This window comes from Malania oleifera, chromosome 3 (assembly GCF_029873635.1).
Source record: "Malania oleifera isolate guangnan ecotype guangnan chromosome 3, ASM2987363v1, whole genome shotgun sequence".
Lineage (NCBI taxonomy): Eukaryota > Viridiplantae > Streptophyta > Magnoliopsida > Santalales > Ximeniaceae > Malania > Malania oleifera.
The window spans coordinates 97,222,655-97,234,120 of record NC_080419.1 but is presented as its reverse complement, the minus strand read 5'-3'; the positions used below and the strand labels follow the sequence as shown (position 1 = coordinate 97,234,120).

The 11,466-nt window shown below is 36.9% G+C and overlaps 1 protein-coding gene across 2 annotated transcripts; it reads right to left on the bottom strand.

Moving 5' to 3' along the window:
* On the bottom strand, positions 1-10,337 carry LOC131152366 (uncharacterized). Of its 2 annotated transcripts, XM_058104212.1 has the most exons (7): positions 10,106-10,337; positions 1,747-1,789; positions 1,570-1,662; positions 1,382-1,444; positions 1,196-1,291; positions 937-1,014; positions 1-355 (listed from the first exon to the last, which is right to left on the bottom strand). In XM_058104212.1, exons 1-7 carry the CDS (start codon positions 10,249-10,251, stop codon positions 269-271), a joined length of 606 nt encoding a protein of 201 aa, XP_057960195.1. In that variant the 5' UTR covers positions 10,252-10,337; the 3' UTR covers positions 1-268. The 2 variants fall into 2 exon arrangements, with proteins under 2 accessions (XP_057960195.1, XP_057960194.1); XM_058104211.1 differs by lacking the exon at positions 1-355 and having other exon boundaries at positions 764-1,014; positions 10,106-10,312.
* Between the last annotated feature and the right edge of the window lie 1,129 nt (positions 10,338-11,466).

Sequence of the window (11,466 nt, the reverse complement as noted above, 5' to 3'; positions counted from 1 at the left end):
TGCAAATGAAAACGTTCAACATTTCATTATTCAAGCGGGATACAAATGGATATGAGGAAATATATTTCCTTCCTGAACTGAAGTTAGTTCCTAAATTTACAAGGATCATCCAGACCCAGACTGATAAACCTAACAAATTTAATTGCTATTGCACAAGGCCAAGGGCATTGTTCCCGAAAGACCAAAAAATATGTACATAGCCTAAAGTAGTAAGCAGAGTATGCTTCCACAGTACACCTATCAGATTCACCAGATCATATGTAAAGATCTAGTAAGCCACACCACCGGTAAAACCATCTCCATCGTGAAGCAGACTCTCTGTCAGCCAGTATCCATCCCATGAACCACCAACCCTCTGCCAGTAAAAAGCCATGAAAATTTGTTCCATCACTAGCATGTTAGAATTTTGTGTGTAAGTGTGTGTGCGCCTGTTATTTTGACATAGTTCTATCATTAGTTCTGGAAAAAAATTTAATTGAACTGATCTCAACATCACTGAGGACTTCTAATTGTACTTTACAGCATCGAATTCTTGTAGTATGTTTTACAGTGAGAAGGGGAGAAAAAAAAAAAAAGAGTATCAATGGAATTGTGGGCGTACATCTAATATAAGTATCTGACAATTTCTCTGAACCTCATTAATTAATCAGAATGATTGAATATTCAAGAAAACAACATATACAAACCTGCGATCATAGTGTCCAATTAATTTCGACCTTGCTTAGTGATGGTTGATGGTTCAAAATGTTGACGCGGCTCAATATGATTAGTTATCTTAGACTTACTATTCAATTAAATACTAGTATAATAGTCACTACAAAATTGTCATTAAAGTAGGGGCTCAGGACTAATTTCCAACTGGATTACCAGCTGTCCTACATGGAAATGCTTTAACAAACAGAGACTATTATATGCAAATAAGTGCAGTAAGCAAACCTGAACCATAGTAAATTGAAATATTTCCTCTTCCTCAGGGCGAGTACCTTGAACCCAAACACGCTGCTTGAATCGATTCTATTTGAAAATTTATTAAGACATTAGCTGACTGAGAATAAAAATTAGAAAATCATGGATATTACACAATACCCTCCAAAGAATAAAAGATTCAAGGCTTTTTACAATGGAGGCGTACATCAAGATCAGTTTTGTTAATGACACCATAAAAAACAATCTGCCTATAATAAATAAGAAATACCTCCTTCACCCACAAACTGCTCAGGATCTTCCTCTCCTTGTGCCCAAGTAACACTCGGTAGGTTGAATGGTGGAAAATCCGCCTGAACCGTTCAAACTACAAGAACAATGAAGAAGCCAGCCAGAAAAGTATGAGCAGAAATCATGTTTCCAAATGATACTATGCAAAAACTTAAGAATCATTTACCTGTCCCAAATCAAAGAAGGGTCCAAAATAGGTGGATCTCTCAAAAGGATCAAATCCAGCAAACTGTTGAGGCAAAAGATAACAGTTCATATAACATGGTTTGCACACGATATAAAGCCAGCAAATAAAATGACAAATAAAAAATAAAAGGATGGAAAAGGACACCAGAGTCTAGGTTAACAAATTACCCTGTACATAACCTCAATCCCATAATCTTGGCGGGGTTGATCATTGTATTTCAATGCATCAAGCTGGTACTGGACAGCTTCTTCTGCACTATACTGAAACAAAATTTTAAAGCTGATAAAGGTACTATAGTGAATTATTTGATGTCTGGTACTCAGCTACATATTTAAGAAAGTTACATCTAATCTTGGCCCAAAAGGTCTCTTCCTACGTGATTCAAGCCTGAAACAGATGAAGAAACAAATGAGCCCCACCAATTAGCACAGGAGGACCAGTACTAAATGTTTATATGTAGGAACAGACGGGAGAAAAAAGTGTATTACCAATTAGCACAGAAAGAGTAGAACAAAATGTTTATAAATAGGAACATATATAGTTCAGATTTGATCAGGCTGAGCTGAATAAAGCAGTGGCAAGAAAAATATTGATCAGAACAAGACTCAAAAAGTGTTATTTACTATACCAACACAATGCAGTAGAAAGTGAGCCAATCCCCTCTCCACACATCTTATAGCTCAAAACTTTACATTTAATTAATAAACTATGTTACTACTTGCATTATGTTACCATATTGGGTGGTTATCTACATGAAAACATGCACGTGGACAGATTTCAGGGTAATGGAAGCCTAACACTCACCAAAATATCTCTTGCGTTTGCTGTTAAGGAGTTCTGGTTCAGATTAAATATTAGAAACTATGAATGACTACATTAAGCAACTGAAATATTTTTAGATAAAATGTGTACAAAATATTATCTAATGGAAAGCATACAAAATATCACTTTTAACAGTAAATGTTTTTTCAGTCACCGCACCTTTTATACAATACAAAACTACCCACTATAAATTTACTCGATTTGATTTACACTATATGCTTCAATTTTTAAATTTTTTTCCAATAATAATAGACGTGCTGATGCAAACACATCTATTTCACATGGAGTTATGAATCAAGGATGAGAAAAACTAATAAAGGATCCTAAAAGGACAACCAAAAAATAAAAGGATGGAAAAGAGTAGATTATATTGCAAAATAGAATATGGATACAACCGAAAAAAAGGATGGAAAAGTGTAGAGTATATTGCAAAATAAAATATCATTGGATGTTATCACTTGAATTCCTAAGTTAAAAAAGTGTTTCTCTAGTTCACTTAATTTCCCCGACTTCATCATTTCAAACCCACATCAGCAATTTGGTTAGTACCATTGAGTATAATTTAGAAGGGAAATTCAATTGGTACATGTTAAAAGTAAATTGTGCAAATCAATTAAAAGTACAGAGGGCAATTTCATGTTTGACTAAAAGCATAGTGACCAAAAATTGATATAAAATCTGTAGCGTGTGTCAATTGGAAAAGTATAGAGACCATTTTTTTTTTGGGACCAAAAGTACAACATCTAAAAGTATGGTAACTAAAGTAGTTTTTTCTATTGATTATAATGCAGCATAGTTATGACATGACAAAGCTATATGCAATAACACGCAGTAACCTACATCACTGCTTTGCACAGCATGAAGGCATAGAGCTGGTACTTTTGTGCTGCCTCGAAAGGTTGTAAAGGCTGTGAAGCATAAATGCAGGAATTATTTGTGTGCAGGTCCTGAGATGAATAGGAAATCAGGACAGCTGCTGTGAGAAAAAAAAGAGGATGTTTTGGTGTTATGAGGTGAAAGATTGGAGTATTGAAGCTGTTCTCAAACACTGGTGTCTTTGGACAAGTACTGTCTTGGTTAAAGCAAGAAGCAATGAAGCATTAAGACGCTTAAACCCAATAATGAGGGTAGTTAGAATTGGAAGAAACTCCTAAAAGTGAGAAGTTTGGCCAAGCTTCTGTGAAATATAGAAGCTGGACCAAGTTTCACCGCCTGTTGATCGACAAATGATTTGCCGAAAGGACTTTACAGGAAAAGAGCAGCACTGTGCGCTATGAGCAACTTATGGCAAGGCTCTCCGGGTTAGCAGGTGAAGCAATGAACATTACCTTAACCAAGATGCAATCGATCACAAGAGAAAGAATTCGGTGTGCTTGCAATGGAAGAAACTCAGAGAGGGCAGCCTAATGAGGAAGCATCTCAATGAGACAAATAATATAGCTGCCGAAATGAATAGTGAAGCTAGTGAAAAATCATCCCACGTCTGTACAGGAGTGAACTTCACATGGATATATAAGGTTAAGATCGAATGCGTTGAAGTAAGTGAGGTTAAGCTTTTAGGACATTTTAAGCACTTGCACGTGAGCAATTTCTGGCTTATTCTATAATTCCACTGCAAGACAAGTCATTACAGATGATATTAGGATAGATCTATTCCGGTCAACTATGGCTTGAGAATGAGCTTGGCGCAGAGGTGGTAGGTTTGCAAGACCATGAAGCTGAACAAACAAAGGGTGTCAATGTAATCGCTGGGTATTTTTCACAGTGCTTCACTCGACAACAGGCAGCATTGTAAGCAAGAGGCAGTCGTGGCAAGGCTCACCAGGCATGCATCTAAATCCTAACCAGGTGTAGTTGAATGGCAATGAAGAAAAAATCAAATTGCAAAACTAAATAGGGAAGTATCTCATCAAGTGAATGGTGAAACTATTGAAATACAGTGAAGCGTGTGAAATATTATCCCACATCAACGTGGCAATCAATTACATATGGCCTATTGGTATATAACAATAAGGTTGAAGAAGTAACTGGAGCAACTGAGCTCCGTTGTTAAGCACTCACATGTAAGAAAATTATGATTTATTTGCATGATGCAACAAGTTGTTATAGCATCATCAAAAGAAACTTCTCGAAGGGAATGGGTAGTAATTGTATGACTATTGGCTTTCTGTTGGCTCTATTTTGGACAAATATGGCAAGCATATTATTGACGATGCTCATATTAAGAAGCAAGACAAAGTAGCTGAGGGTGCTTAAAATGTTAGATGGAACTTAACTGATGCACTTGATAAGGATTGGTTGAGCTTTGGCAGGCTAGTAAAACTTTTTTGGGAAATTTGGGTTCTTGTGACAATGCAGCAGGTGCTCTGAGAAGAAGAGTATATTCACTATCCAAAGTCACTGTAAAGCTGCTAAACCACATAGTGCTGACGTTGAGTTATGCTAAACCACCTAGTGCTGACGTTAGTCACTATCAATGTGTATAGAATATACAATTAGTTTAACACTTCTCTCCCTACAACCCAAAGTGAACCCTTTATAAACTCCCTTTCTTCTTCTTACACGGCCATGAGACACTATTCATGGGTCCTTATACAGACACAACATGCATATATAATGACCAACCACCTAATAAATAATTCTTCTATAATATCTATGTAATTGTCCCCAAATCCAAAAGACATGGCTTTGAAAATATGCTCTTGCATGCTTGGGAAGCGTAGTCATGCACATTATCTTATAAAAAGTCTTCAAGAAAAAAAATTTCTGTGCTACAAAGGTGAATCACGCATACCTTGGAAATACAAGCCACTGCTAAGCATAAACAAACACAAACAACTTAATTGGTCTTAAAAACAAGCTTGGCAGAGCAACCATCATTCCAAACAAAAAACTTATCATTTGCATGCACAATGCAACGTTCAACTTCCCATGTAGCTACCTATTTCACTTACTCCATTTCTTTTTTTTAATAAAAAAATAATAAGTAAGTTACCACCATATGTCAAATGCCAACCCCCAAATCTCCACCTCACACAAATGTGGTGCCATCACCAAGCCCATAACCTCCACCTTGATATAAAATTGCCACTTGCAGCAACAAATTTACCTTGGCTTGAAAGCTAGAGAAGGTCCACATGACCTATCTTTCTCTATTGGAAATCCAAAATACCATCACCCTTTCCAAGAAGTAGACGTTTGGTTTGTGGCACTCACCAGCTCTCAATTCTTCCTTGGAAGGCACTTTCTTTTCTATACATTTGAATTACTCACTTTTTTCATTTTGTGATATCGATTAACTTGTATAAATTTCCAACTTGAGTTCCCTACCATCACAAGTGCACACTTTGAAATTTTGATACATTGGTAACTGCATAACATTTTCAAGATTTTTCACAACACCATTTATCTTTACACTACCAACTCCCACTGCTTTAGATTTTGAGTTTTTTCCCATTATCATGGAACTACCCTCGCATGTCTCATAAGAATTAAATCATAATCTATGAGAGCAAACAATTAGTTGCACCACTATCAAGAACCCATTTTTCATTAGTATTTAGAACCCTATTTTGCGTCACTGCTAACGACAATGGACTCTTGTACTTGATTTGATTCACTTCATGTTTATTGTCTTCATTTTTTCCAACATTCCTTCTGACATGCCCTTTATTTCCACAGAGAACAAGCAATTCTACCATTGTGAAATTTTGAATGGCTTCTTAACTCCGTCCCATGTTTACTTGACCGTCTTTCAATAGCAAGAGCTTCATTTCCACCAAACCCGAACTCTCTGTTGTTACATACCTCTGAAGTTCATTGGCCATTACTACAGTTGTCACATAATCTAATTTGAGTTGGTTTTCCTTGGAGTAACTAATGGTCATGACTAGACCATCATAACCATGAAGTAACATACAAAGCAAATTCACAGCCTTGCCTTCATCTTGCAATATCTCAAAAATCAAGGTCATGGAAAGCATTCAAGTGATCCGAGACTCTGGCATCTTTGCTCATCTTTAAGGAGTACAGATTTCTCTTCAGGAAAAATTGATTGAAATGTGATCTAGATTGATATAATCTTTCTCTAGTCTTTCCTATAAATTAATGGTTGTCCTCTTATCTGATGGACATGAACAGACTGTAGAAATCACCCTTGTGTCTATTTCTTCCATGGTTCTTTTAATTTTTTTTTGGTGGGGGTGTGGGGAGGGGAGGGTGGGGGGCAAATTTGTCCACCTTGAACCAATTGCTTGCAACCTTCATCTTTTCCTTTCAAGCAATTAAGTCAAACTCTTTGTTGAGACACAAGATCACCCACACAGCAATTGGAGAAGGCACAAGATAAAATTGCAAGAAAAATAGAAAATAAAACTATACAGCCATGACGCAAGAAATTTATGTGATCCTCCACTCCTCAACAAAATGGGGTTGCGGAACGTAAACAATGTCATCTTTTAAATGTTGCAAGCTCTTCTATTTTAGGCCAACATGCCCAAAGAATTTTGGGGATATGCTCTTCTTACTGCCACTTATTTGATCAACAGAACCCCTACTCCTCTTTTGGGCGGGAAATTTCCCTATGAAAAACCCTATAACAGCCTGCCTAAATATCACCACCTTCGAGTATTTGGGTGTCTCTATTATGCCTCCACTCACTTCCACCATCCTTCTAAATTTGACCCTCATGCCATTCGTTGTGCCTTCATTTGATATCCCTACGGACAAAAGGGTTATGTGTTATATGATCTTGCCACTCACAAAACCTTTATCTCCCGTGATGTGATCTTTCATGAGGATCAATTTCCGTTTAGCCACACCCCTTTTGAAACATCCTCTTCTGTCTTACCGCAACCTCTTGACTCTCCAGTTCTCCTCTCTGCCAACCCTACCCAGACACCTCCTGGCTCACCTCCTATTCATTCCCCTTCTCTTGCTCCAATGGTCCCTATCTGGTGATCCGCACGTATAGTTCAGCCACCTGCCCACCTACGGGATTACCATGTTGAACAAGCACTCCCTTCTCGTCCTATCCCATCATCTGACTCGGCGGCCGTCCGTTCTTCAGGTACTCCTTATCCTCTTTCTGATTTTCTTTCTTATGATTCCTTTTCTTCTACACACTGTGCTTTCACCACTGCTATCTCAATTGCACAAGAACCCTAGTCTTTTTTGCAAGCCATGCAGGATTCCAAGTGGTGTGCTGCCATACGTGCTGAGATTGATGCCTTGGAAGCCAATCACACTTGGACTTTGACTCCTCTTCCACCCCACAAACGACCCAATGACTGCAAATGGGTGTATAAAATCAAACACAATCCTAATGGATCTGTAGAACCTTACAAGGCTCGCCTTGTTGCCAAAGGGTACAACCAAAAGGAAGGGATTGATTACATTGAAACTTTTGTCCCTGTAGCCAAGATGTTCACTATTTGTACTGTCCTTGCTATTGCTACTTCCCACAATTGGCACCTCTTTCAGCTTGATGTAATAATGCCTTTCTACATGGTGATCTCGATGAAGATATCAACGTGCATATTCCTCCTAGTTTCGGACGAAAGAGGGAGACCAGAATCTGCAAGCTTAACAAGTCTCGATATGTCTCAAACAAGCATCCAGGAAGTGGTATGCTAAATTATCTTTCACACTTATCAATGACGGTTATAAGCAATCTAATGCAGATTACTCTATGTTTGTCCGATCCCACGAAACAAGTTTCACCATCGTCTTGGTCTATGTAGACGATATTATTTTGGCAGGAAACAACTTGGAACAGATCAACGGACTTAAGAAATACTTGGGAGAATGCTTCAAATTGAAGGATCTTGGTCCCTTGAAATACTTTCTAGGGATAGAGGCGGCTCGCTCCAAAACTGGAATTTTCCTGTCACAAAGGAAATATGCCTTGGAGATACTTGAGGAGACTGGTTTCCTTGGGGCTAAACCATGTAATCTATCAATGGAACCAAACCTGGCACTTAGTGAGACGGATGGAAAACTTATCTCGGATCCATCTTCATATCGAAGGCTGGTTGGGAAATTGATATATTTGACTATCACTAGACCACATTTGGCATATGCGTTGCACACATTGAGCCAATTCATGGATAAGCCTCAAACTTCCCACTTGGATGCAACAAGTCGGGTTTTGCGCTATCTCAAACAGTCATCTGGGTAAGGAATTCTTTTGTTAGCTTCCAGTGGTATTCAATTACATGCATTTTGTGATGCCGATTGGGCTTGGTATAGAGATACTCGGCGATCTGTTATTGGGTGCTGTATTTTACTAGGAAAATCACCAATCTCTTGGAAAACCAAGAAGCAAACAACAATTTCACAGTCCTTAGCTGAAGCAGAATATTGCTCTATGACATCAACTTGTTGTGAAATTACTTGGTTAAAGTAACTTTTGACAGATCTCCAGATAGCTCACCCACAACCAATCAAGCTGTATTGTGATAATAAAGCAGCTATTCACATCACATCTAATCCAGTTTTCCATGAGCGAACAAAGCATATAGAGATCGATTGCCATCTTGTACGGGAGAAGATCCAAAACCAAGTTATTCAAACTATTCACATACCCACAAGTCAGCAGCCTGCGGATTTATTCACAAAAGCACTCGGACCCACACAATTCAACCATTTACTGAGCAAATTGAGTATGATCACTATCTACTCCAACTCGAAGGGGAGTGTTGAGGATCACACAGCTCATTCCACCAAGGCTTCCCAAATATAGCAACATTAACCCCCATGATTATAGATATTTCATTTATTCTAGGATATTAGTCTTCATTATATATACGGTATCATTTAATTGCATTTATTCTTTGTAATTATAAATATAGTATTCACACCCACGTTAATGTGTGGTGGTTTCTCAAAATATTAACATGGTATCAGAGCTGGGTTATTAGGAGGTCCTGGATTCTAGTCTTATTGCCCGCAATTTTTTTTAAAAAAATATTACATTCCTTATTATGGATGCTATTTATCATGTGTTTATCTCTCCACGTGCTGTCGGGCTGCACGTGCGGGGGAGTGTAAAAGCTTGATATACATTGTTGGCTCACAACCTAACAGCTTAAGCTTTTAAGTAAAGTGGTAATCTAACAGATTTGGGAGTTAGGACAAAAAGAATCTCAAACGTTTGAAGATGGGTGCTCTAGCAGGTACAGTATATGAAATTTGACAGCAGATAAAGGGAAGAATTTTCAGCAAAGCAGAGTTCAGCATGTCAGTCTCCAAATAAAAAGGGATATTCAAGAAAAAAATTCCGATTTTAATAGAGTTAAAAGAAATGGTATGCAGGTTTTGATGAAAATATGGAACTTAGAAGTACTCTGTGTGGGATGATTGTTGTTGAGTAGTATGAGCTGTTGAGCTTCTGTATGTTTCATGCTTGTGTGCTTTCTGTTTTGACTTAAGAGTGTTGAATGCTCTGGTTATTGTTGCTTCAGATGGTAGGAAAGATTGCTACTGTTTGAGCCCATTTAGTACAATACATGTATCTTTTGCAATATATATATATTCTTGGATCTTCCATAATCCATACCACTTAAAATTAGAAAAATTGCAAATTAATCGACTAAACTTCAATCATTCCCAATATTTATCACTTGAAGACAACAATTTGTTAAATCCCAAATGGCCTTAAATTTTAGAATTACGCAAAAAATAAAAAATAAACTTGCCACCATGGGAACCCAAGTTTTAGTTTCGTTTTCCAACAAGTTCTGCGAGAGACTCGAATAATTTAAAGCAGAAAATGGCGACAGAACGATAGAATTATACATGTCAATATATGCTTCGTCTGTGTGTGTTTGTGCGTGTGTGCCTGTGAAGCGTGTGAGAGAGATAGAGAGATGAATGAAGTACCAATCTGCAGAAAGGAAATCTGGAACGTCAGCGGAAGCTCTCAGGCGAAAGCTCACAGAGAAGGGGAACAGTTTGTCGCCATTGATGAAGGGCTGGGAGAAGAGAGAGACAGACCGAGGACAAGGGAAGGAAGAACAAAACGTCATCGTTTTCACCCAGAGTTTCTCGCCGTTCGTCCGTGAGAGAGCTGGAGGTGTGAGTATGGGGTGGGGGGGATGAACGGTGTGTGAGGACGCACGAGCATCCCTGTGATAAGGCAGACGTGGTTCAATCTGCACCGTCGATAGCATCTAGCGGCCATTCGTCGTTAATAACGACTAAAGGAAACGAGATGATTACGTCGTGGGCCCGGTGAAGACCGTTACTTGCAAAAGGCCGCTTCGCAAATTTTGCCCATTTTAATATTTTTTTAATAAAAATTATTTAAAAATAGTTTTAACTGAATTTTTTTATCATTAGTCCATGCGACGGATTAAATAAAAGATTATCAGCGTCTTTTAACTAAAAAAAAAAAACGTTCGTCCGTATAACATGTTTTACTAAAAAAATATTATATGGAGCAACACTTTTTGCATGCATCATACACTTACACAATTTGTCTCATATTAAAAAATTAAGTTGAAGAAGAATAATGACTTATATTATATAATCATATATAAAATTTAAAAATTAAAGTTTTTAAGTCAAATGGGTGCTCACGCATACATGCACAAAAATTACTTAAAAATCAAAAAATAGACTGAAAGCAAACCATTTCACATTTCACTTCAGTATTTCGATTTTAGTATTTAATTTTTTAGAATTTGGTTTTCAATTTAGCCCAATAGAAAAAATTGAAAACCAAAACACATATTTATCATTTAAATTATATATATATATATATAATATTATATTTCAATTCCCCAAATATTTATATTTATTAACTAAAAATTATTACATTCTAATTTCATATATTAAGTAAATCTTCCAATTAAAATTATTAGATTTCAAAATAATAGTTTTAATGCATTGCATTGGAAACATTCGAGTAGGAAACAACCAAAGGAAATGAATTAGAAAGATGCTAATCTACTCCTCAATGATATAGAAGTTAGAATATTAAATAGTTTATATTTTTTTTTTTAATTTTTAGTTTTCCATCTTTAGAGGTTAGTGCCTATGTACGTAATGCTTTAATAATTCAAAAATCTAATGCTCTATATTCACATTTTTTTTTTCGAAGTTTTGCACGCAATACTTTAACAACCCCTAAAGCTAATGATTTACGTTCACATTTATTTTATATGGATTCACCCATTAATGACACCTACAATCAATTCTTTGTTTGGTAATTTTAAAAATTTTCTATTGTTCAATTAGAT

What these genes read in the sequence shown, in the direction of transcription:
- LOC131152366 (XM_058104211.1), bottom strand. Translation starts at nt 10,251, where the DNA reads ATGACGTTTTGTTCTTCCTTCCCTTGTCCTCGGTCTGTCTCTCTCTTC. An exon ending in GATTTCCTTTCTGCAGATTG is followed by an intron (nt 1,790 to 10,105) that starts GTACTTCATTCA and finishes CATCTGTTTCAG; the next exon opens with GCTTGAATCACGTAGGAAGA. An exon ending in GCAGTTTGTGGGTGAAGGAG is followed by an intron (nt 1,015 to 1,195) that starts GTATTTCTTATT and finishes ATTTTCAAATAG; the next exon opens with AATCGATTCAAGCAGCGTGT.